Source organism: Suncus etruscus, chromosome 8 (genome assembly GCF_024139225.1).
Source record: "Suncus etruscus isolate mSunEtr1 chromosome 8, mSunEtr1.pri.cur, whole genome shotgun sequence".
NCBI lineage: Eukaryota > Metazoa > Chordata > Mammalia > Eulipotyphla > Soricidae > Suncus > Suncus etruscus.
This window is the reverse complement of record NC_064855.1, coordinates 6,873,660-6,898,042: the sequence shown is the minus strand read 5'-3', so window position 1 is coordinate 6,898,042 and position 24,383 is coordinate 6,873,660. Positions and strand designations below refer to the sequence as shown.

The 24,383-nt window shown below is 48.3% G+C and overlaps 2 protein-coding genes and 1 non-coding gene across 4 annotated transcripts in view; 2 read left to right on the top strand and 1 right to left on the bottom strand.

The window, feature by feature from the left end:
* TMEM123 (transmembrane protein 123) overlaps positions 1 to 24,383 on the bottom strand; it is a 639,759-nt gene that overhangs the window by 440,227 nt on the left and 175,149 nt on the right. The window lies entirely within an intron of this gene.
* The window catches only part of YAP1 (Yes1 associated transcriptional regulator), a 101,778-nt gene continuing 91,380 nt past the window's right edge, over positions 13,986 to 24,383 (top strand). The window contains 2 exon segments of the mRNA XM_049778608.1: positions 13,986 to 14,206; positions 17,159 to 17,409. Coding sequence (XP_049634565.1) covers positions 14,087 to 14,206; positions 17,159 to 17,409 — 371 coding nt within the window. The 5' untranslated portion in view covers positions 13,986 to 14,086.
* LOC126016481 (small nucleolar RNA SNORA29) lies at positions 19,324 to 19,462 on the top strand. Its single transcript, XR_007498278.1, has one exon. It is a non-coding gene; the product is annotated as a small nucleolar RNA SNORA29 (small nucleolar RNA).

Sequence of the window (24,383 nt, the reverse complement as noted above, 5' to 3'; positions counted from 1 at the left end):
GGAAAGGCTGGATGGAGCCAGGAACTGGCTGTCGGAATTGAGGTGTGAGTTGAGGAGTGTCTGAAGTTTCTGGGAAAATTGAGGAAACTCGAGACATTTCTCTACACATGCCCACAGGCAGGCATATACATGCTTGCATGCACACACACACATACACACACACACACACACACACACACACACACACACTTCCACACGTAGTGAGTGAGAGTTCAGCAGGAAGATGTAGCTGAGTCACCTGTAATTTTCTGTGTAGGCTGTAATCCCAACTAAGGTTGGGATTTTTTTCAGTTTGGGGCTGGAGTGAAGCGCAGCAGCAGGACATTTGCCTTGCATGCTGCTAACCCAGGACGGACCTGGGTTCAATCCTCATATGTTTGAGTCCCATATGATCCCCCTAGCTAGGAGCTATTTCTGAGTGTATAGCCAGGAATAACCCCTGAGCATCACCACGTGTGGTCCAAAAAATGTGTTTTTTTTTTTTTTCAGAGTTAGAATTCAGGTCCACTACAATGCTTTTGTTGACAATTTTCCTATTTGTAGACTAAATAATGTCTGATACCTTGTCTTTTTAAAGAAAAGTAGGGTGCCAGAGAAATCACGCAGTGGTAGGGCATTTGTGTTGCATGTGGCCAACACAGAACAGAGGGTGGTTCGATTCCCGGTTTCCCTGAGTCTGCCAGGAGCGATTTCTGAGTGCAGAGCAAGGAGTAATGCCTGATCACCACTGAGTGTGACTCAAGAAAAACCAAAAAAACCCAAAAAAAGTAGTAAGTTGGGCTGAAGAAATAGCACAGCAGGTAGAACATTTACCTTGCATGCAGGCCACCCAGGTTTGATTCCCAGCACCCCATATGGTCCCCAAGCATTACCAGGAGAGAATTCTTGAACTCAGAGCCAGTAGTACACTAACCATCACCAGGTGTGACCCCCAAACCAACCAAACACACAAAATGCAGGTAGTAAGTCACACATGGTGGACCATCTCTGCACCAGGAACTGGAAGTTCTGGCTCAGTCACTGAAGAGCCAGCTGCATGCGTGGCTTTGGGCAAGTCTTGTAGTCAGTGTTACCCAATAGGACTTTCTGCGTTGAGGTCATTGGTGCTCGTCTCTATGCAAACACTCGCGCAAAGGGGCCAGAAAGCATGGCTGATGTGAGGCAGAAGATGCCTTTTCTGTACCATACGAGGCTCATGACTGCCTGACTGAGCATTGTGGATAGCTGCTGAGCCCTGAGGGGGCTCCTCCCTCTCTGTAAGGACAGTTCAGCTCAGTGCTCTTCATCATTTAATCCTAACACTCAGCACAAACCCCTCACATCCACAAGAGAAGTTCAAACTTGGGCATCCTCTAATAGTATATTTTGAAAGAAACTATGCAGATTTATGCATAATATATTATCTTTTTGAATCCTAGTCAGTTATAGATAAATAAATACTGCTTGAGGCCTTCTAGTGTTCATATTGTGACACCAACAACTGAACACACACAACAACTGAAGCACAGAGAGTACTTGGAGAAGATACAGAAGATGGAAGAATTGAGGGCCGGGACATTGAGGAAAGGTTAAGGGTTTAGAAATGTTTAGAAAAATAGAAGATGGAATAATTATATTAAAATATATGATGGGCTGTTAGCAGAGATGGTATCCAGATGTTCTCCTCTTATTAGAACATGAGAAATTCAGGTTGAAGAGGAAATAAGTCCGATATTAGGAAGGATTTAAAAAGAATCTGGTATATTAAATTTTCAAAAGAAATTTGGTTTTTAATTTAGTGATGCTTAAGACATTTTTGTTCCATGTCCTATTGAAGACATGCCTATGTCAAAATAGTCACAGATGTTAAAACTACAAACAGATAGGAATCATGGCTTAGAGAATCTATCATCAATATTCAGGGAAGATTTAAAACACAGCTTTCTGGTCTACTTTATAATATGCAATTTGAGGAGTTGGAGAGATAATACAGAGGCCGACCTGGGATCCATTCCCCACACCACACATGGTCGAGTAGGCCCCTTATTATTTTTTGGGGGGAGGGGGTCACACTCAGCAGCGCTCAGGGGTTACTCCTGGCTCCATGCTCAGAAATCACTCCTGGCATGCTCGAGGGACCATATGGGATGCCGGGATTCGAACCAATGACCTTCTGCATGAAAGGCAAACGCCTTACCTCCATGCTATCTCTCTGGCCCCAAGCCCCTTATTAATTGAGCCTAGAGCACTGTAGGGTCTGGCCCTAAAACAAACATAATATGCAGGTTGTCTACTAACTTTCTGGTTGTCAATGTGTATATTCTAGACATATAGGACATGAGATAAAAGCAATAGTTTAAGTTGTTTAGTAGTAAAGGAATGAAATCCCTTGGTGCATTATGTTGATAACATCTGATACTGAAGATAAAAAGAGACATGGTGGAATCAGACAGAAGAGTGGCTCCACTGGCTGCAAGCATCGGTCCTCCTGGAAGGCTTGTGACAACCTGGACTTCTGGGACCACCTCCAGGCTTTGTGATTTTGCAGGTCTGCACTGTGGCCTGAGCATTTACATTCCTTTAATTCTGGGGAACCAGAGTATTGTGGTCACATTTGGCTGTGCTCAGGGTTTACTCCTTCCTCTGTACTCAAAGATAACTCCTGGTGAAATTCAGGGACCACATGAGGTGCTGTGTATGGAACTTGGGTTAGTTGTGTCCAAGGCAAGCTCCTGTACTATCTCTTTGGCCCTGAGAACTTACGTTTCTAATATTTTCAGTGATGCTGATGCTGTAGATTTATGCACAAAACCTTGAGAATCACTCACAGAGAAAACAATCTGTTTCAGAGATTTTTTTACCCCACACTCTGTGGTACTCGGGGATCATATGTGGCATGGCTTGGGGAAATGATATTAAGGACTCAATCTGACTTGGCAGTGTAAAGACTCTTCCTGCTGTCCTAACACTCCAGCTCCTCAAAGATAATTTTTGTGTGTGTTTTTTTGGGCCACACTTAGTGACGCTCAGGGGTTCTTCCTGGCTATGTGCTCAGAAATTGCTTCTGGCTTGGGGAACCATATGGGACCAAACCAAGGATCAAACCCAGGTCTGTCCTGGGTCAGCCATGTGCAAGGCAATCACCGTACTGCTGTGCTATCTCTATGGCCTCTGCAAGCAGAAATATTGAGGAGACTGAAGTCTCCTGATGTCATAAGGAAAAGCAGAAAGGCTAGAGGTCCCCATATTGAAGAATGAGGTTGTGACTTAGGAGTGAGCCCTGACAGTGCCAAGGGGCCATTGAGCCAGGACCACCATTAGGGCTGGAGTAATAGTACAGGCAGGAGGAAACTTGCCATGTATGCGGCAGTTTGATTTCATTCACCCCACCGTAGAGTCCCACTAGGAGTGAATAATGAGTGCAAGTCCAGGAATAACCTTGAACACTGCTGGGTGTGACCCCCAAACAAACAAACAAACAAACCCAGGGCTACTATCATCACAGCTATGCAACACAAGAGATGTGCTATTTTCCAGCCTCAGAGCTCCTCACTTGAAACAAAGGAAACTGGTTCCCAGAATGCGTAGCTGAAAGTGGCTGAGGGCATTTTCAGTTAGGAACTGGGAGGCTTGTGAGTTGCACACACAGACAGGTGGGCGAAGCTCCAGCAAGTCTTGTTCCTGTTATCAGAACTGGCTTTTTTTTTTTTTTTTTTTTTTTTGGTTTTTGGGTCACACCTGGTGGCGCTCAGGGGTTACTTCTGACTCTGTGCTCAGAAATCGTTCCTGGCAGGCACGGGGGACCCTATGGGATGCCGGAATTCGAACCACCATCCATCGTGGATTGGCTGTTTGCAAGGCATATGCCCTACCACTGTGTTATCTTTGTTCATTTCTGTGAATTCTTTTGTTCATTAAACCTTTAGTAACTTTGGTTACCATTTCACTACTATGAAAACCCCCATAAGTATATTGTCTGGGCTGGGTAGATAGCTGAGAGGCTAGTAGGCTTGCATGTTGGAGAACTATGTTTATTTTCTGGTTTTGCGTGAACCATCCAGTGTGCTGTGTCTAGCCCCTAATCACCACCTCATATGGCCCCCAAACATAATGTTTATCACTTGTAATTTTTCTCTAAACAATTCTTCATGGCATGAAAGAGTGTCTTTTCATACTTCAATTTGACTTCCAAGGATCGACCCATCTTTGCCCTGGGTTAACGTTTAGTGTTAAGGGCCAGAGAATACAGTGCCTTGTGCTCAGCCAACCTGTGTTCTATCCCTGGTCCCCATATGGTCCCCATATGGTCCCCCAAGCTTTTCCCTGAACACAGAGTGAGGAGTAACCCCCAAGCACTGCTGGGCATGCCCCAAACCCAAACCAAAACATTTAGTGTTAAAAGTACATAACCCTAAATCATCACTCATTGGTCAATAGAAATGAAACAGTCCTCTATTAGTTCTTCCCTCTCTTCCTTCTGTTGCTTTAATATGAAATATAAAGACTAGGTCCTAGTGTTGGGTGAGGCCTTCCTTGGCATGGCGCCTCTAGGCCCTTTGGCCAGTGGGTTTGAAGATGCAGGATAACAGTGGAGAAATAATTTCACAGGCAGACAGTTAAAGTTTCACAGGAGTCAGCCAGCTTTAGTTCACGGCCCTAACCGCCATGTGCATTTCCTCACATGGCTTCTATGCTAAACTTTTCAAGCAGTCTCTCTCTGCTGCTTCTCCTCTGGCTATCTGCCTGTTCTCCCTGCTGCTCTCAAGCCATGTCTCTCTCTCTCTCTCTCATCTTTTTCTCCAGAGCTCTCTCTGTCTCCTTTTTTTTCTGCTCTACGTACTTCCATGCTGAGTTCCAGCCCCCTGGCAGCTTCTGTTTAATAATCTCCAAGCCTCTTCCTTTCTCTGGCTCTCTCTCTCTCTCTCATCCCCTTTCCCCTACAGGCAGACTCCTCTACCTGCCCATTCCAGGTGTGGGCTGTTCTGATCATTCATGTGGGATAAACAGGAAGTTGGGGGAGGGGATAACCACACCTTCTATGTGGTCAGTTGCCCCTTGGATAGTCTGAAATATGAATATGAACAGGAATATGAATTCACGATGGAGTTCCTGAGCTCTGGAGTCAGAAATGTAGATATGAAATTAGCTTCACTAGCTTAAAATTTTGAATAAGTTTTTTTTGGGGGGGAGAGGGGCACACCTAGTGGCGCTCACGGGTTACTCCTAGCTCTGTGCTCAGAAATTGCTCCTGGCAGACTTGAGGGACCATAGTGATGATGTTGGGATTTGAACCGCCATCAATCTTGGGTCGGCTGAATGCAAGACAAATGCCTTACCACTGTGCTATCACACTGGCCCCAAATTTGAGTAAGTTTATTTAGCCTCTTTGTACCTCCGTTTCTTCTACTGTAAATCTTTTTTTCGTTTTGTTTTTAATTTTTTGTTGTTTTTTTTGGCTACACCTGGCTCTGCACTCAGAAATCACTCCTGACAGGCTCGTGGACCAAATGGGATGCCAGGGATCAAACCCGGTCAGCTATGCAAGACAACCACCTACACACTGTGCTGTCGCTCTGGCTCCATGTGGTTGCTTTTTTTTTTTTTTTTTTTTTTTGGTCACACCCTGCAGTGCTCAGGGGTTACTCCTGGCTCTGCACTTAGAAATTGCTCCTGGCAGGCACGGGGCACCATATGGGATGCTGGAAATCGAACCACTGTCTGTCCTGGGTTGGCTGAGTGCAAGGCAAATGCCCTACCACTGTGCTATCTCTCCAGCCCCCTCTTTTTTTTTTTAATAGAATTGTTAGAGATATTCAAAGAGGTGCCCCATTTAAAATACCCAGCACGTGGCATAATTTGGTTATCACCTTTATTTAATCAAGAACATTTGAAAATTCTGTCAGATTCCTTTGTGCTTATTAAAAAGTGTGACATGTCAGACTGTCTGTTTCCATCGGCAGGAACGAGAAATCCATTTCCTGGCAACATTGAGAGTCAGATGGTCTCAGAGAGTCAGCGGGTGTGGACCCCTGCTTCTGTGCTTAGGAGCCCCATTCCCTCACTCTCCTGTTTCTGTATTTACTGTATGCTGCAACCACTGCTGGCCTAGGAGGTTGAGGGCTCCCCAAGACATTGTCACAACATGCAGGGTCTTGTCGGAACAATGACGACAAACTGGTTGGGGTTCTGATGGAGAAGGTGGTGGCACATAGAAGAGCCGCTGTGTGGCGGGGCCCAGTGAGAGGTGGGGAGCCAGGGAAGGTTTCCAGTTAGGGGCCCAGGCCCAGTGAATTAAGACTGGGAGATTGGGGACCTAGAGAAACCAGGGACCAAGGAACACTCAAGTTCCTAAAAGCAGAAATTCCATCTGCATGACACCAAAGGTGAGAGCACAAATGGTGAGTGTTCCTGGAAAAGAACATTGGACAAGGGCAGGGAAGGGGCTGAGGAGAGGGGCATGGAGCAGGGGGGGTTAAGATGGGAAGGTCCAGGTTTGTCCTGGTTGATATTGGACCTGAATGACTGATACACAGCAGAGCTCTAGTTTGGTCGTCATAAACTGGAACCAGGATGTGATTTCAATCTGGCAAGGAGAAGTAGACAAGGTCTGAAATTGCACTGACTGAGAGACATGAAAGAAAAGAGGCTGGTTGAGTGCAAGTCTCCGGAGCGGAGGCCAGTCTGAGGACGCTTGGACAAGTGGGTGTCTCTTGATCCCAGGAACTCAAGTGGTGAATCAGAAGGAGGATGTGGCGAGGGAGGGTGTGTGTGTGTGTGTGTGTGGTTGGAGGTAGAGGTAAAGAGTTCAACGTGTTGAGTCAAAGGGAGAACAACAAAAGATGAACCAAAGGCTCTTTCGGAAAACAGGCGATGGAAGGAAGGGCTCCTTGAAGATCAAACTTGTTTCTGTGGTTTTAGGCAGGCTTTTGGGGTTTCCTGCCTGAGGTCCTCTGTTCTGCTGTGATTTGAAGTGTTGGGAGTATGATGAATATTCATGAGGAGAAGAAGGTTTAAAGCAGTCAACACTTCAGGGAGGGCTCACTGGACACAGGAACTCTGCTGAGAGAACTGACATTGGAACACTGTTTAGACTCCGGACTCTCAAACTCAATTTACCTGGGGGCCGCAGGAGGCAAAGTCGGGGTGATCCTTGAGTGCAGAGTCAGTAGTAAGCCTTGAGCATAAGGGGGTGTGACCCAAACAACTAAAACAAAACAAAACAGATTCCTCCAGGGCAGGGCCACAAAATGTTGTACGGAGGGCCGTTTGCGGCCTGTGGGCCTCGAGTTTGAGACCCCTGAGAGTTCTCTAGTGTTCTAAGTTTTTTTTTTATGTTTTTTTTTTTTTTTTATTTAAACACCTTGATTACATACATGGTTGTGTTTGGGTTTCATTCATGTAAAGAACACCACCCATCACCAGTGCAACATTCCCGTCACCAATGTCCCAAGTCTCCCTCCTCCCCACCCGACCCCCGCCTGTACTCTAAACAGGCTCTCCATTTCCCTCATACATTCTCATTATTAGGACAGTTCAAAATGTAGTTATTTCTCTAACTGAACTCATCACTCTTTGTGGCGAGCTTCCTGAGGTGAGCTGGAACTTCCAGCTCTTTTCTCTTTTGTGTCTGAAAATTATTATTGCAAGAATGTCTTTCATTTTTCTTAAAACCCATAGATGAGTGAGACCATTCTGCGTTTTTCTCTCTCTGACTTATTTCACTCAGCATAATAGATTCCGTGTACATCCATGTATAGAAAAATTTCATGACTTCATCTCTCCTGACAGCTGCATAATATTCCATTGTGTATATGTACCACAGTTTCTTTAGCCATTCCTCTGTTGAAGGGCATCTTGGTTGTTTCCAGAGTCTTGCTATGGTAAATAGTGCTGCAATGAATATAGGTGTAAGGAAGGGGTTTTTGTATTGTATTTTTGTGTTCCTAGGATATATTCCTAGGAGTGGTATAGCTGGATCATATGGGAGCTCGATTTCAAGTTTTTGGAGGAATCTCCATATCGCTTTCCATAAAGACCTGAGATTCCCTCTGGTTGGTCTCTAGAAAGCCAGCAGCCAAGTTTACCAAAGGCTGGAGAAGGACTGGACATGTTCTCTTTGCATTCCCTAATATATTGTAAAAAAGTAGGTGGTGTTTTATTGTCTACATAGCAAGTGAATAATATTTTTTAAATTTTATAGATTGATTGATTGGTTTCTAGGCCACACCCAGCGGCACTCAGGGATTACTCCTTGCTCTGCACTCAGAAATCACCCCTGGCAGGCTGGGGGACCATATGGAATGCCAGGAATCAACCCGGGTCCCCCGGGTCGGCTGCATGTGCAAGGCAAATGCCCTACCTCTGTGCTCTGACCCCGCAAGTGAATAATTTTAACATCATGCACAATGCAATCTAATCATGCTTTCACCAGGTCATTATCGAATACTTATAATACAGCAAATACATTCTTTGGTAATAGGACAGTTTAAAGTCCTTTAATAAGTGCCTTTTTATAATTTTGTAGCTATAACACTGGGATGATCCTTGAAAAAAATATCAAAAGCCCTGATGAAAGAGTTGATTAACAAGGAGTTAATTTGGTTATAGGCCTCACCCCTGCTGTTTTTAGGGCTTACCTGGTTCTCTGCCCAGGAGTGACTTATGTGCGGTGCTTATGATATCACATTTGGTGCCAGAGACTGAACTGGGATCAGCCATTTGCGAAGTAAGTGCCTTACCTCCTGTTCTACCTCTGTGGCCCTGAGTAAAGACATTTATTCATTTTTTGGTTTTTGGGCCACATCCGGCGTTACTCAGGAGTTACTCCTGGCTGTCTGCTCAGAAATAGCTCTTGGCAGGCATGGGGGACCATATGGGACACCGGGATTCGAACCAACCACCTTAGGTTCTGGATTGGCTGCTTGCAAGGCAAACGCCGCTGTGCTATCTCTCAGGGCCCGAGTAAAGCCTTTTATTTCTGGTCTTCTGGCTACAGCTAGTGATGCTTAGGGGTTGCTCCTGGTGGTGGTGAGGGAATCACATGGGATGCCAGAGCTAGAACCAGGGTCAGCTTTGTGCAAAGCACCTTACTTGTACTGTCTCTCTGGACCCTGATTAAAACATTTCAGGGGGATCTGGGACCCCATAATGCATGGGTGATGGAAATGATAGATGACTAAATACAATTTTAATAGGTCCAACTTGTGTGGTTATTTTGTTTGGGGACCACACCTGATAGTACTCCTGGTTTACTCCTGGTTTTGTGCCCAGAAATCACTCTTGGCAGTGTTCAGGGGATCCTATAAGGTGCTGGGGATTGAACCTAGGTTGGTCGCATGCAAGGTAAGTACCTTACCAGCTGTACTATCTTTGTGGCCCAATATGTCCAACTTGTTGACGTACATGGGGTAATAGAATTGAGGCCAAATGTTAAGGAGGTTGAGAAAATAATGATTTTCGAACTTGGGAAAGTAAGGATAGGAAGGAGTAATAGGTCAGTCAGTGGAAGAGAAAGGTTAATAATAAATGAGGTGTGAGAATGAAATCAGAGAAACAAACACTCTTGAGAGAATAGTACAACATAGTTGTTGTTTTTTTTTTTTCAAAGTGAAGCAAGATAGTTTTTATTTAAAAAACTTCCTAGAAGGGCAGGTGTGACAGCACAGCTATCACATCAAACATTTGCATGCGGCTGACTCAGGTTCGATCCCCTCACATCACATATGGTCCCAGAGCCTGCCAGAGTGATTTCTGAGCTCAGAGTCAGGAGTATCCCGAATGTCTCTGGGTGTGGCCCCCAAACCTATATATATATATGTGTGTGTGTGTGTGTGTGTGTGTGTATATACTTAGATGGGAGAGAAACAGAGAAAATACATCTTCAAGAGAGAACACTGGCAGGACAGAAATCAAAAATCAAAGTACAGTGGGGAAGGCACTTGCCTTGCATGCATCCAATCCCGTGTCAGTCTCTCACATCCCATATAGATATCCCCTGAGTGCAAAGCCAGGAATAAGTCCCAAGCTCTGCCATGTGTGGCCCAAAAACGAGAGACAGAGACAAAACAGAGAGAACAGAGAGAGCTTCTTCAGAATGGCAAAAGCACGCAAGCAAAGAAACAGAAAAATAGGGGCTGGTGAGGTGGCGCTAGAGGTAAGGTGTCTGCCTTGCAAGCGCTAGCCAAGGAAGGACCGCGGTTCGATCCCCCAGCGTCCCATATGGTCCCCCCAAGCCAGGGGCAATTTCTGAGCACTTAGCCAGGAGTAACCCCTGAGCATCAAACGGGTGTGGCCGAAAAACAAACCAAAACAAAAACAAACAAAACAAAAACGAGACAGAAAAATAGCTGTTCAAGGAAGAACACAGAAAGAGGAGCCAGTCCTTCTGGATGAGGACAGGGTGTAGACCAAGGATCAGGTGGCTGGAGTGCAGAGGTGAGGAGGGTGAAGTGGAGAGGCCAAGTCTTTGTAAGTTCAGTGCTTTCAGATAGTGACCCCTGTGGACATCAAAAGGATCAAGAATGGTGGGTCTTTGTGTGAGGAAGGCAACCCCCACCCTCTCAAGGAAGCTGATAATGGCCCACCTTGGGCTGGAGAGGAAGGGAGAGGCTGAGGTTTGAATGTTATCTTCACTTCTCATTAACCTGAGATTGACTTTTCAAGTGAGGAAGAGCAATTTGCAAAACCTTCATTGATGCCAGAGGTGCCGGGAGAACATAAAATTGCTCCAGACTGACTTTCAACCTATTTATCATCCTAATCCTGTTCTCGATTCAATGGCAGGTGAAACACTATTGAACAAAGCAACCTCTGCTGTACCTTAAGCCGTTTAATGACAGTGAAAGAGTAATGACAGTGAAAATGAAGGAGTAGCTTTCATTAGTTTTAAGATCACCTTGAGACTTTTTTTCCCGATTTTTTGGGGGAGTGGGTAAGGAATATTAGGTTGAGGGGAAGCTACCATGGCTGAAGCTGGAGGTACTGTAATAATTCCGGGGATCTCAGAACTGGGTCTGAGCAAGCCACACCTGTCTGTATTCCAGTCTTTTGTGTTAACTTCAATGGAAGGTTATATATATATAATTTACTTTTTTATTGATTTATTTTGGATTGGGGACCATGCCCAAGGGTGCTCAGGGAATCATATGGGATCAAACCTAGGCTGGTGGTCTGCATGGCAACACTCTAGCTTTCCAGCCCTCAGCAGGTTTGACCGTAGCCTCTACCCCAAAGCAGTTTATTTGTGTGAATTGAGCATTGGCTGTGAGAGGAAGTGTTTGCATGTGCAAGTGGTGTTTCTGCGTGTGTGTGGGGTTGGTTTGTGTATCTCGTGTGTCGTGTACGTGTGTGTGCTGCGAAGGCAGACCACGTGGTGCGTGGTGTGTGCGGAGTCATCTTTGATGGAGGGACGGACGGCCCACCGCAGGGCCCAGCCCGGACTAAGCACTTCCTTTCCGTCCCGGGATCTGCCTAATTCCTCCCGGAGTCGGAAGCAGGGGTTGGGTGGTTGGGTGACCGCCCAAGAGCGCCTGGGGGAGGTCAGGTCTCTCTCTGGGACCGACCCGACCACCGGCACCTGGTGTGTCTGTGTGACCCAACTACTGGCACCTGGTGTGTGTGTGTGTGTGTGTGTGTGTGTGTGTGTGTATATCTTGCATCCCATCATCCCGGCACCTGGGGTGTGTGTGTGTCTTGTGTGTGTGTGTGTGTGTGTGTGTGTGTGTGTGTATCTTGCATCCCATCATCCCGGCACCTGGGGTGTGTGTGTGTCTTGCATCCCATCCCAGCCATCCAGGGACTGCCGGCTGCTGGTGTGTGTGTGTGTGTGTGTGTGTGTGTGTTTCTTGCTTCCCATCCCGGCTCTTGTGTGTTTGTTTCTTGCACCCCATCCTGATCGTGTGTCTTGTATCCCATCCTGTGTGTGTGTGTATGTGTGTGTGTGTTTCTTGCTTCCCATCCCGACCATGTGTGTGTTTCTTGCACCCCATCCTGATCGTGTGTGTCTGTTTTGCATCCCATCCCGGCTGTGTGTGTGTGTGTGTGTCTTGCGGGACACCTGGTCCGGGACTCCCAGCGGCGGAGCCTCCGCCCTGTTCCGCTCCGAGGGACCCAGCTCCCGCCGCCGGTCGCCCCGCAAGTCCCGGCGGGCGCGAGGCTCGACCTGCTCGGGCCCTGCTCCGGCCCACCGGGCCCCGACGCTCGCTCGCAGTCCCGGCCCGGCGGCGACATTTCCTCCCGGGAAGGGGCCGCCCTCGGGGGCGGGCGTTCCAGGGGCCCCGCGCTGGGCGGGATTCCGAGCGGCCGAGGGGGAAGCGGGGTGCCCGCCCGGCTGCCCACCCCAGCGCGGGGGGAGGCGAGGGCCGGGCTCAAGGCACCCCGATGTGCAGCCCCCTCCCTCAGGAGACGCTCGCCGCCTCCCCTGCACTCCCCTTCCCAGCACTGGCTTTCCGGGGCTTCGCAAGTGGGAACCCTGGAGAAAGTTTTCGCTGTTTGGAAACAAAACAGAACAAGAAGCAAACTTTTTGTTTTCTAGTTATGTGCGTGGAAAACGTTTAAAAAGGAAATGCGGCGGACAGAGAGACAGACAGACGGGTCTCCGCCTTGGGCCTTCGGGTTCCAGGAGCTTTGTTTCTGGCTCGCCAAGTGGGCTGTTTTGATTTCTTTCTAAAACAGTTAAAAAGCTTAAGAAAGTTCAGAAGGAAAATCTGGCAGACAGACAGACAGACAGACCTCCGTCTCGAGTCTTGGGGTTCTAGGAGCCTCATTTCTGGCTGGCCAAGTGGGGTGTTTTGATTTCTTTCTAAAAAATTTAAAAAGCTTAAGAAAGTTCAGAAGGAAAATCTGGCAGACAGACAGACCTCCTCCTCAGGGCATGGGGTTCTAGGAGCCTCATTTCTGATTTGCCAAGTGGGTGCTTTGCTTTCTTTCTAAAAAAAAAGAAAGTAAGTAAAAACGTTTAAAAACGTTGCAAAGGAGGTCTGGCAGACAGACAGACCGACCGACCTCCGTCTCGGGTCTTGGGGTTCCAGGAGCGTCGTTTGGTGTCTGGCTCGCCCAGTGGGGTGCTTTGATTTGCTTCTAAAAATAAAAGTGAAAAGGCTCGAAAAGGAAATCTGGCAGGTGAAAAATAAAGTTAAAAGGTCTAAAGCAACTTCCCAAAGAAGAAGTCTGGTCGGTATTTAAGAAGCAAAGCAAGCCCAGGAGCCCCTCGTCCGGAGCCTGGAGGCGGTGTCGGTGGTCGGTGGCGCAGAGCTGCCGACACACCTGCCCTCCCTCCGCCTCTCCCCGCCGTGCCAGGCCTCGGCTTCCCTTCGCTTCCCGGCCCGGGTCTCGTTGTCCCCGGGAGGGGCTAGAGAGGCCCCGTCTCGGTCTCCGGCTCGGGCCGGTCCGGGGCGGCGCGCGGTCACGTGCGGCGGGGCGGGGCGGGGCTCGGCGAGGCGGCGCGCGCTCAGGAATGTGGGAAACTTGAGGCGAAAGTTTGCGCGGCGTGGGCGTGGCCGCGGGAGTGGGCGTGACCTCAAATAGAGGGGGCGTGGCTTAAGTTTCGGCGTCGGGTCGAGCCGGCGCCTCAGTCGGGCGGGCGCGAGGCCGCGCGCGGGGCACGGAGAGCCGGAGCCGGAGCCGGAGCGCGGGGAGGCCGGGAGGGAGGAAGGGAGGAAGGAAGGCGGGAGGGCGAGGACGAGGGCGGAGGCGAGGCGAGGCGGGAGGAAGCCAGCGCCGGAGAAAGAAGAGCCGAAGCCGGGAGCCGAGTTTGGGGCCCGGCGGGGGCGGGGGGCGCGCGCCCCCTGCCCTGAGGCGCCTCGCGTCCTCAGCCTCCTCCTCAGCCGCGTCTCCTCAGGGAGCCCGTCGAGCCGCCGCCACCGCCATGGACGCCGGGCCGCCGCCGCCGCCTCCGGCCGGACCCGCGGGGCCGCCGCCGCCTCAGCAGCCGCAGCCTCCGCCTCAGGCCGCGTCGCAGGCCGCGGGGTCGGGTCCGGGTCCGGGCGCCGCGCCCCCGCAGGCGCAGGCGCAGACCCCGGCCCCGACGCCGCCGCCGCCCGCCGGCCACCAGGTCGTGCACGTGCGCGGCGACTCGGAGACGGACCTGGAGGCGCTCTTCAACGCCGTCATGAACCCCAAGTCGGCCAACGTGCCGCACACCGTGCCCATGCGGCTGCGCAAGCTGCCCGACTCCTTCTTCCGCCCGCCCGAGCCCAAGGCCGCGCACGCGCACGCGCACTCGCGCCAGGTGAGCCGCCGGCCGGACCGAGCCGCTCCGCGCCGCGACGGAGCCCGGGGCCGGGCCGGGACGGGACGCACGGGACGGGGCGGGACGGGCGCGCGCGGATGGAGCGGACGGAGCGAGGCGGCGAGGGCTGGGGGAGTGGGCTCGCACAATGCGCGCGCCCCCGACGCCCGCCCGCCCGCCCGCACTTCGAGAGTTGCGCGGGGCGACTTCGGGGGCGCTCCAGGGCTCCCCCTCGCCCCCCACCCGCACGCGCACACACACTCGGGGATCCACAGGCTTCCCGCACCCCGCACAGGGCAGACCACTGCAACCCGGGCACACACCCATTCGGGGGCCCAGAGGTGCCCCCTCAGCACACTCTCGGGGACCCAGAGGCTCTCCACGCACTCTCGGGGGCGCAGGGGCCCCCCGTCACCCGACACACATTTGGGGGTCCAGAGGTGCCCCCTCGGCACACATTGTCGGGGGCTCAGAGACTCCCCATCACGCACACACACTCGGGGCGCAGAGACCCCTCGTTACCCGACACACACACACATTCAGGGACTCAGAGGCTCCCCGTCACACACACACTCGGGGGCGCAGAGGTCCCCATCACCCGACACACACACACACACACACACACACACTCGGGGACCCAGAGGCTCCCCATCACGCGCACTCGTTCGGGGGCGCGGAGGCCCCCCGTCACCCGACACACAGGCACGCACACGGCGCGCGCTCCCGCCCGTCGAGCCGGCCCGGGCCTCCCCGCCTGGGCGGCCTCGGCCACTGCGCGCGCCCGGCCCGGCCCGGGCAGGTCGTGACTCATCGGCGGCCCGCCCGGGACGGGACTCGGAGGCGCTGCTGGGGAAGCGGTGACTAAGCCCGGCCCGCCCGGCCGCCTCCCCGAGCTGCGAGCGGCGCCTCGGCTTCGCGCTCGCCGGGGGAAGCCGGCCGGCCGGGCTCCCCGCACTGGACGCCACTCTGGGGCGCACTCGCGCGACGCCCCGGGATCGCCTCGCCTCGCCCCGCGCACCCCGCGAGGAGGAGGAGGAGGAGAGCTGCGGCCGTTCCCGCTGCTTGATGCGGGGCGACCTCCTCCCGCCCTCTTAACTTTGCTTCTCCCTCCTCCACCCCCCAAAAGAAAACTTGTTCGCTTCGGGCCAAACCAGCGCAGGAACTCTGCCCGGAAAGTTAATTGGTTTTCCAAACAGCGCTGCGCTGCGGGTTGGTCCACTCGGCGGCCTGTAACTGGAGTGGACGCGGGGAGGGAGGGAGGGAGGGAGGGAGGGACGCGGGGCGCTCGCCCACCCCGCCCCGCCGCTCCCGCCTCCTCCCCGCTCCGGCCCCGGGCGGGGCTCGGGGCTTAGAGCTTCGAGCTCGGAAACCCGCCGGCCGAACCCCGACTTTCGGGAGGAAGGAGGAAGGAAAAACAGTCCCGCTGTCTGTCGGCTGGCTCAGCGCTTCGCTTCCTGCCGACGACTACGCTTTGCCCCCTAGTCGTGGAAACGCGTTTCAGGCACTTCTTTTTCTCTCCCCTCACTGGCCATTGCGTTGGCGAGGCAAGCCTTGGAAACAGCAAAAAGAAAGCTCCTCAATGTGTTCGAAACTGTAAACCCTGGACGGGGTTGAATTCTCCACCCGATTGGCATCGACCCGTCAACAACAATCGCACCTCAAAAGTAGTCATTGCAAAAAAAAAAAATCCCGCCCTGCAGTTTGTGGGTGCTTGCTGCTCGTGATCCGCTCTACTTGACTTTTTTGTCCATTGCTTTTTTTTTTGTTTGTTTGTTTAAATGAAGTTTCTTGCGCGGCTCAGTGTTGAGTGGCAAATTTGATGTTTCTGTTCATGGCTTTTGTTAACTTTTGGGGCCACACCTGACCCTACCTACCATTGGCTAGGGAGAAGTCTGCTTGGACTTTCATTTGTGTGATAGCATTTTCGGGGGGACCACACCTGGCTGCGTTCAGGGCTTACTCCTGGCTCTGCGCTCGCTCGGCGGAGCCATATGGGATGCTGGGGTTTGAACCTGGATTCCTCCTGGGTCAGCCGCCTACTGTAAGGCCTACCTACTACCTACTACCTACGGCTGCTGCTGTGCTATCACTCCGGCCCGTGGGTGATAGCTTTTTAAGAACATTTGGATGGTGCTGTCCCTGGGTTCATTAGAGGTTCTGTCACTTTTGATGGTGGCTTTTATTGATGGTGTTTAGTCCACCGTGAGGTAAAATGCCACTTGTCATGTATTTTACAGCTTGACTTGAAAAAAGACTTAAAAGCCTAGTTAAAAAAAGTTAGAGTTCACAGGTTGCATCTGTACTTGGAACAATTTTATTTTGTTCCATTTTTATTTATATAATAATTTTGTGCTCTGGGCCTCATACGTAACATGGCCCTGAACTATATAGCTCCAATCTATACTTGGAATGCTTTAGAACTTGGGCAAATCCCCTTCCAGCCTTTACCTTTTCACAAGTTAGAGACCTGAATTGATGAGATTCTTGGGGATATATGTCAGCTGTAGAGCATGTGCCTTACTTGTGTGAGGTCCTCGAAACAAAACACCTCCTTGGATTTTTTGTTTTCTTTCCCTTCACCAGAAAGAAGAAAAAAGAAAAATTAATACAAGTCTATAAATTGATATGTTTAAAAGTATGTAAATCTTTCATGGGCCAGAGAGTATAGTGGGCAGAGTGCTTGCCTTGGATGGCTCAGACCTGGGTTCAAGCTCTGACCTCTTATATGATCCCCTGAGCACCACCAGGAGTCATTTCTGAGTCAGAAGTAACCCATGACAATCATGAGGTGTGCCACATCCCCCCTCCCAAAATCTTTGTAAAGACTCCAAGTAGAAACAAATTACTCTATTAAATAGTCAGTGTTGACGTTTGTCATTAATACGCAGTGAAACCCTGCCTAGGCACTTTAATAAAGCCCAGTTTAAGACGTTATTTTTTTATTTCTGCTAGGCCAGCACAGATGCCGGCACTGCAGGAGCACTGACCCCGCAGCATGTCCGCGCTCACTCATCCCCAGCTTCCCTGCAGCTGGGCGCCGTGTCTCCAGGGACCCTTACCCCCTCTGGAGTGGTCTCGGGACCCGGAGCTGCACCTGGTGCCCAGCACCTCCGGCAGTCTTCTTTTGAGATACCTGATGATGTTCCTCTGCCTGCTGGCTGGGAGATGGCCAAGACATCATCCGGACAGAGATACTTCTTAAAGTAAGTGCGGACAATGGAGGAGAGTCACTTGATCAGTCTTCTCTTCTCCATTCTTACCCTTCCTTCCTTCCTTCCTTCCTTCCTTCCTTCCTTCCTTCCTTCCTTCCTTCCTTCCTTCCTTCCTTCCTTCCTCTTTCCCTTCCATTTCTTCCCTTTCCTCCCTTCCTCCCTTCCTCCCTTCCTCCCTTCCTTTCTTCCTTCCTTCCTTCCTCCCTTCCTCCCTTCCTTTCTTCCTTCCTCCCTCCCTCCCTCCCTCCCTCCCTCCCTCCCTCCCTCCCTCCCTCCCTCCCTCCCTCCCTCCCTTCCTTCCTTCCTTCCTTCCTTCCTTCCTTCCTTCCTTCCTTCCTTCCTTCCTTCCTTCCTTCCTTCCTTCCTTCCTTCCTTCCATTTTTGGGCCACACCTGAATTGCTCAGGGCTTATCCTAGTTCTGCACTCAGGAATCACTCCTGGTGGGATTTGGGGGACTATATGGGGTTCCAGGGATAAAACCTGGGGTCAGTCGTGTGAAGGCAAAATGCCCTTCCTGTTTGCTGTTTCAGCTATTACTTCAGCTCTGGGAAAGATGTGTGTGTTTTTTTAATACACAAATGACTATAAGGGATATCAAGATACCGAATGTTACTTTTATCTTACCTCAGGTCAAGTTTAGTCTTGTGTAGGCCCTAATTTTTTTCTGTTTGGAGTGACTTAGATACCATCTTTGGCTTGTTTAATAATTTGAAAGCTCCATTGATATTGGGTCAGAGATCTTTAATGATCTTTCGTTGACAGTTTGTATATTCTTATTTTGAATTTGTATTAAACGTATTAATTAGCCTAGTGCAAAATTGAAAGAATATCATGCAGTTTGCGGGGGGAGCGGAGGATGTTTGGGCCACTCAGCTGTGTTCAGGGCTTGTGAAGCCTTATAAAGTGCCAAGGATGAGTCTGCTAGGTCACGAGCAAGGCAAGCCTCTTAACTGCTGTCCTGTCTCTCCAGCTCCTTCCAGGTTAAAACTTGAGAATTAATAGGATAGTCATAGTTTTTTTTTTTGTTGTTGTTGTTTGTTTGTTTGTTTTTGGGCCACACCCGGCAGCGCTCAGGGGTTACTCCTGGCAGGCTCGGGGAACCATATGGGATGCCCGGGTTCAAACCACTGTCCTTCTGCATGCAAGGCAAATGCCCTACCTTCACGCTATCTCTCCGGCCCCGGGACTGGCATAGTCTAAAGAAATAAGACTTTTGGGGCCGGAGAGATGGCATGGAGGTAAGGCATTTGCCTTGCATGCAGAAGGACGGTGGTTCGAATCCCGGCATCCCGTATGGTCCCCGGAGCCTGCCAGGAGCGATTTCTGAGCATAGAGCCAGGAGTAACCCCTGAGCGCTGCCGGGTGTGACCCAAAAACCAAAAATAAAGAAATAAGATTTTTTATTGGAAGAGCAGAACTAAAAAGGAAGTAGGATTTCTTTGGGAATCTGATCTCACAGTGAAATTAATATGCAGAAGGAAACAAGAACTGTAGTTTGTTGTGATTTATCTATTAATTTCTTTTGGTATAATAGCCTGTTGATTTATGGCAATGGCTTTCAACCTAGTGGGTCTTTAAAACAGACCTATTCTTTGGGAAACCTAAAACAAGGCCTTTTGGGGTACTTATTATCAGTCTTTTTGTGTCCTCCTTAGGGATCACTCCTGGATCCCTGCCACTGCTGGGGACTGATCTGACGTGCTGGCGATTGATTTTAGGTAGATTTGATGCATGGAAAGCATTTTTTCCACTGTTGTTTCACCCCTTTACTCTATCACCTGTTTTATCTCTAACACAGTGGTAACATTTCATTAAAGCATAAAAGAGTTTTATTACATCTAATTTTGAAATGATAGCTAAGATATTGATCATTTTTAATCTGGCCTTTAAAGGTCATTGTTGTCTTTCCCATTTGACTACCACATTTTCTCATACTAATAGACTTTAGTGGTTATGCTTATGGGGTAGAATAAAATTGCCATGATCTGAAGGGGGAAGATTTCTTGTGTCCACCTCCTATATGAAATGGCTGAACAGAAAAAACAAAGTAATTATTGTAAACGGAAAGTAAATGTTTTTAAAACAGTGCTTCCATAGTAATATTTAACCAGGTTGAGATAACAAAGTGGAAAACAATCCAAGTTCAGATTGGGCTCCATCAGGGTGATCTCGTGAGGGCAGATGTCTCATCATCATTTCCGTATTAGATAATTCCATCAGTGCTTTCCACTGTATGTGACTTAATAAATATTTTATACTGATTGACTTTCACAGTTGCTTTCTGCCGTGGCAAGTACACCTTGATGACTATATTTAGAAGAAAAGTAGAGAAAATTTTTTTTTTTTTTTTTTTTGGTTTCTGGGCCACACCCGGTAACGCTCAGGGGTTACTCCTGGCTATGCGCTCAGAAGTTGCTCCTGGCTTGGGGGACCATATGGGACACCGGGGGATCAAACCTCGGTCCGTCCAAGGCTAGCGCAGGCAAGGCAGGCACCTTACCTTTAGCACCACCGCCCGGCCCCCGAGAAAAAATTTTTATCTTGGACATTTTCTGATTTTTTTATTTTTTATTTTTTTTTGATTTTTGGGTCACACCCGGCAGCGCTCAGGGGTTACTCCTGGCTCTATGCTCAGAAATCGCTCCTGGCAGGCTCGGGGGACCATATGGGATGCAGTATTCGAACCACTGTCCTTCTGTATGCAAGGCAAAATGCCCTACCTCCATGCTATCCCTCCCGCCTTTTCTTTTTCTTTTTCCTTTCCTTTTCCTTTCCTTTCCTTTCCTTTCCTTTCCTTTCCTTTCCTTTCCTTTCCTTTCCTTTCCTTTCCTTTCCTTTCCTTTCCTTTCCTTTCCTTTCCTTTCCTTTCTTTTCCTTTCCTTTTTTCTTTTTTCTTTTCTTTTCCTGGTGTCCTGGTATCCATTTCAAAGGGTCAGGTTTTAACTTGAACAATAAAAGGACCAAGACTGCAAAGTACACATGAGTCTGGCAAACTCATCTGCATGAACGTGATCATTTGTTCTCCAACAGACACCCAGAGTAAATGATTGAAAGAGCTGCTAGCTGTGAGGAATGTGTCTTGAAGGGGAAAGGGTGGTAACAAACCAGGTTGTTAGGAAGAAAGGCTGTGCTTCTCTGAACCTCGCTCTCCCTGCTAGTTCACTACCTGACTGGGCTTTTCACACAGTTGAAGAGCCATGTTAAGAACTCATTTTCTTGGTTGATGCTGTAGTTAAATGTAAATGATATTGCTTAGCCCTTGATTATCTTGCAGATAATTATGTATAGGTATATACTGATCTCCTACTTTTCCATTAATGTAAATGATTAAAATTTGGGGGGGGGGGGCGGAGCGATGGTGCAATGGTAGGGCGTTTGCCTTGCACGTTGCTGACCCAGGATGGACCCGAGGTTCTATCCTCCAGCGTTGCATATGATCCCCCAAGCCAGGAGTGATTTCTGAGCCTATAGCCAGGACTAACCCCTGAGTGTCACCGGGTGTGGTTCAAAAAAAAATAACAAAAATAAAAAAATTTTTTTGAACTTACATATTCCATACAACTATTTAAAATTTTTCTAAGTTCTTTCTCTGAAAAGAAATAATAATTATCTTAAAGATATTGCTACAGGGGCCGGAGAGATAGCATGGACATAAGGTGTTTGCCTTACATGGTTTGAATCCGGGCATCCCATATAGTCCCCCGAGCTTGCCAGGGGCGATTTCTGAGGTAGAGCCAGGAGTGGCCCCTGAGTGCTGCCGGGTGTGATCCAAACACACAGAAACAAAAAGATATTGCTCTAGATGGATGAATCAAGGTCCACACCCACCTCAGTTTCCCCCTGTACAGATGGATGGGTGAAGGATTCAGACCCACCTCAGTTTCGCCTTGTCCAGGTGGATGAAAGGCCGCACTCAACCCAGAGTGTCCTCTCTCTCTAGATGGATAGAGGAAGGGTCCAGACCAAGTCCCACCCCATGTATAGGTGCATGGATGATGGTTCCAGACCAAATTTCACAACTCTGGTTGCAGGATTTTAGAGAAAGATTTCCTGAAGGGCAAGTCCTTGGATCAAGAATGAAACAAGATTGGTTTTTCAGGATGTTTGAGGGTCGTTCAGGTGGGAGTAAAATCAAACTTACTGTATGATAAGAAACATGAAGATTTTTGACTTCATACGATGATTTTCTCAGATCAGGACCTTTCAGAAATAGAAGATGGATCAACATGGTTAAATCTTGAGCTAGTGGGTCTGTATCAGGAATTCTGGAGAGCGTCCTGAAGCTGTGGTCCAAGACAGATGCCTGAGACTGATAAAATTTTATATCCTTTGAAGTAAATCAACAGCAGTACACTGTTGGAGAAATTATAAAATTACCAGTTCACGGACATTTCTGTGACCATTTCGGCTGTGAGTTTGTACAGGTAAAAGATGAATATCTATCCTGACTGAGGCAAAGATGATAAGACCATACTTTTAGAGACAGATGGCTATTGTCAGACTTTCTTACCTAGTTCTGATGTTTAAAGTCAGGCACTCTTTGCCATCAGAACTTCTTGACCTGAACAAGAAGATTCTTGGGTTATTTTTTTGTTCTTTTTTTTTTTTTGTGTGTGTGTGTGTGTTTTAGTTTTTAGGGTACACTAGGCAGCTCTTGGGTTATTCCTGACTCTGCACTCAGAAATCACTCCTGGCAGATGGGGGGTGGGGGGTCATATGGGATGTCGGGGATTGAACCTGGGTCAGCTGCATACAAGGCAAACACCCTACCCACTGTGTTACTACTCTGGCCCCAGATTCTTGTTATTAGCTATCACCGTCTTGTAGAATGTTGGTTTTATTTTAAACTAGTTGCATACTTTATATTAATTTCAGCAGTGGAAACATTTTTCATTGTTTGATACTCATAGAAACTGTCAAGTTACAAAGTATAGCGTATTGATAGTCACACTTGGTGTGAAGATTTGAGCATCTATGGTCCAAATATGCAAGGTACTGTAATTTGATTGAAAACCTAAACATACTGATTTTAGAAACAGCTGTTTGTAGTTGCGTGACCCATGAGGAACGAGTTTTGGAAGTTTATTGGGCCAGCTCCCAGTTTCCAGGCAACATAATTACTACAGGATTATAGGCCAGCTATCTCTTTGGTATCTATAAAGTCTACCGTCGGCCAATTAGTTCTTCTGGAGAGACTTGTGTCCTTGCCTGGTAAGGGATGCGCTAGAACATATATGCCTAGCTACATCAATTACCAGTGACATATTTCCCTCTAAAGCTCTGGCTTAGTTGTGAAGTCTGCATAAAAGACTTGCTCTCTGTGTCCTAGTATAGTTTGCCTCCTACTGAATTTACTCTTTGAAATGGATTTCTTCAAGACAGCATATGGAACTTTACAGAACATTCTCTGTTCATTTGAGAATTGCTGCCTTCTTCAGTTTCTTAGTTTTCCTTCAGGAAGTGGCTCTTCAAGTAGTTGGTCAACAACTTCCTATTTCTTATAAGCTGCTGAATAACTTCCTGAGTTAGTGTTCTGTGATATCTCTGGTTACAAGGAGTCTTTTTTTTTTCTTCCCACATTTATTGAATCTGATACCTCGTAACTATTTCTGCATACAAAGAACTTCTTGTATGCAGTGTACCATATAGGACCTTATAATTTGATTCATGAATTCTGTTCCAATGATTGTAAAAGTTTGCATATTTACATAATACATAGAAGATAATTTAGTTTCATTTCTGTCATCCTTTTCAAATAGGCTACTGTTTTCATTGATGGTGTGAGTAAGGTTTCAGTGTTTGATCCAGTTTTATTGTATATCTTGATCCACAGTTTTTATTTTTGATTTTGTTTTGGGGCTTTGGTGATACTCGGGTTACTCCTGGCTCTGCACTCAGAGGTCTTTATTTGAAATCATATGTAATGCTGGGGATAAAGCCTGGATTGGCCTACTCTTCCTGCTTTTACCATCATTTTGGTGCCTTATTTCACAGTTTTAAAAGATATATATATATATATATATATATATATATATATATATAAAATATATATATTATAGATATATTAAAGCTTTTCAACAGTTCCACAGCATATACTTTAACCAGTCACTGGCATTAAGCAAGTTTGTCTTGCAGATCACTGTCGTTTATTTTTTGCTACACTTTCAGAAATGAATGCTTTAGTATCCTCCCTCCCTCCTCCCTCCCTCCCTTCCCTCTTTCCCCTCCTTCCCATATCCAGTGGTGCTCAGGGGTTACTCCAGGCTCTGCACTCAGATATTACTCCTAGCAGGCTCGGGATACCATATGGGATGCCAGGGACTGAACCCAGGTCAACTGCAAGAAAGGCAAACTACCGTCTGTGCTATCACTCTGCCCTCTTCCTTTTTTTTTTTTTTTTTTTTTTTTTATAGTAATTGTCTTTAAAAATTAACCTTCAAGGGACTGGAATGATAACACAGCGGTAGGGCATATGCCTTGCAAGCCACCGACCCAGGACAGACCTGGGTTTGACACCGGTATCGCATATGGTCCCCCAAGCCAGGAGGAACCCAAGTGTCGCCAGGTGTGGGCCCCCCACCAAACAATTCTTTCTCCAAAGTTTGCTATTTCAAATAGTTGAATAGTTGAAGCTTTTTGAAACTGAGGTGATTACTCATTTATAAGGGGGAGAAATGGATTTTACTTGATCACTAGGAACATACTGTAAATTAGTGTCCTCAAATAGTCCAGCCAGCGTGGCTCTGAATTGCCTCTTAAGGCTTTGGGGAAGAGGGAAAAACTCTACATTTGACTTTTTAGTTGTACTAAAAAGTGTACTCAAGTGTAGGCTTAGGGCAGATCAAAGTGGAGTCAGGTGAAATATCAGTTGCTGCGATTTAAGATTATTTACATTTAATTTGTTCCCTGTCGTAATAGCATGATTTATTAATTATGACTTGAAAGTCTAATGAGAGTTGAGTGG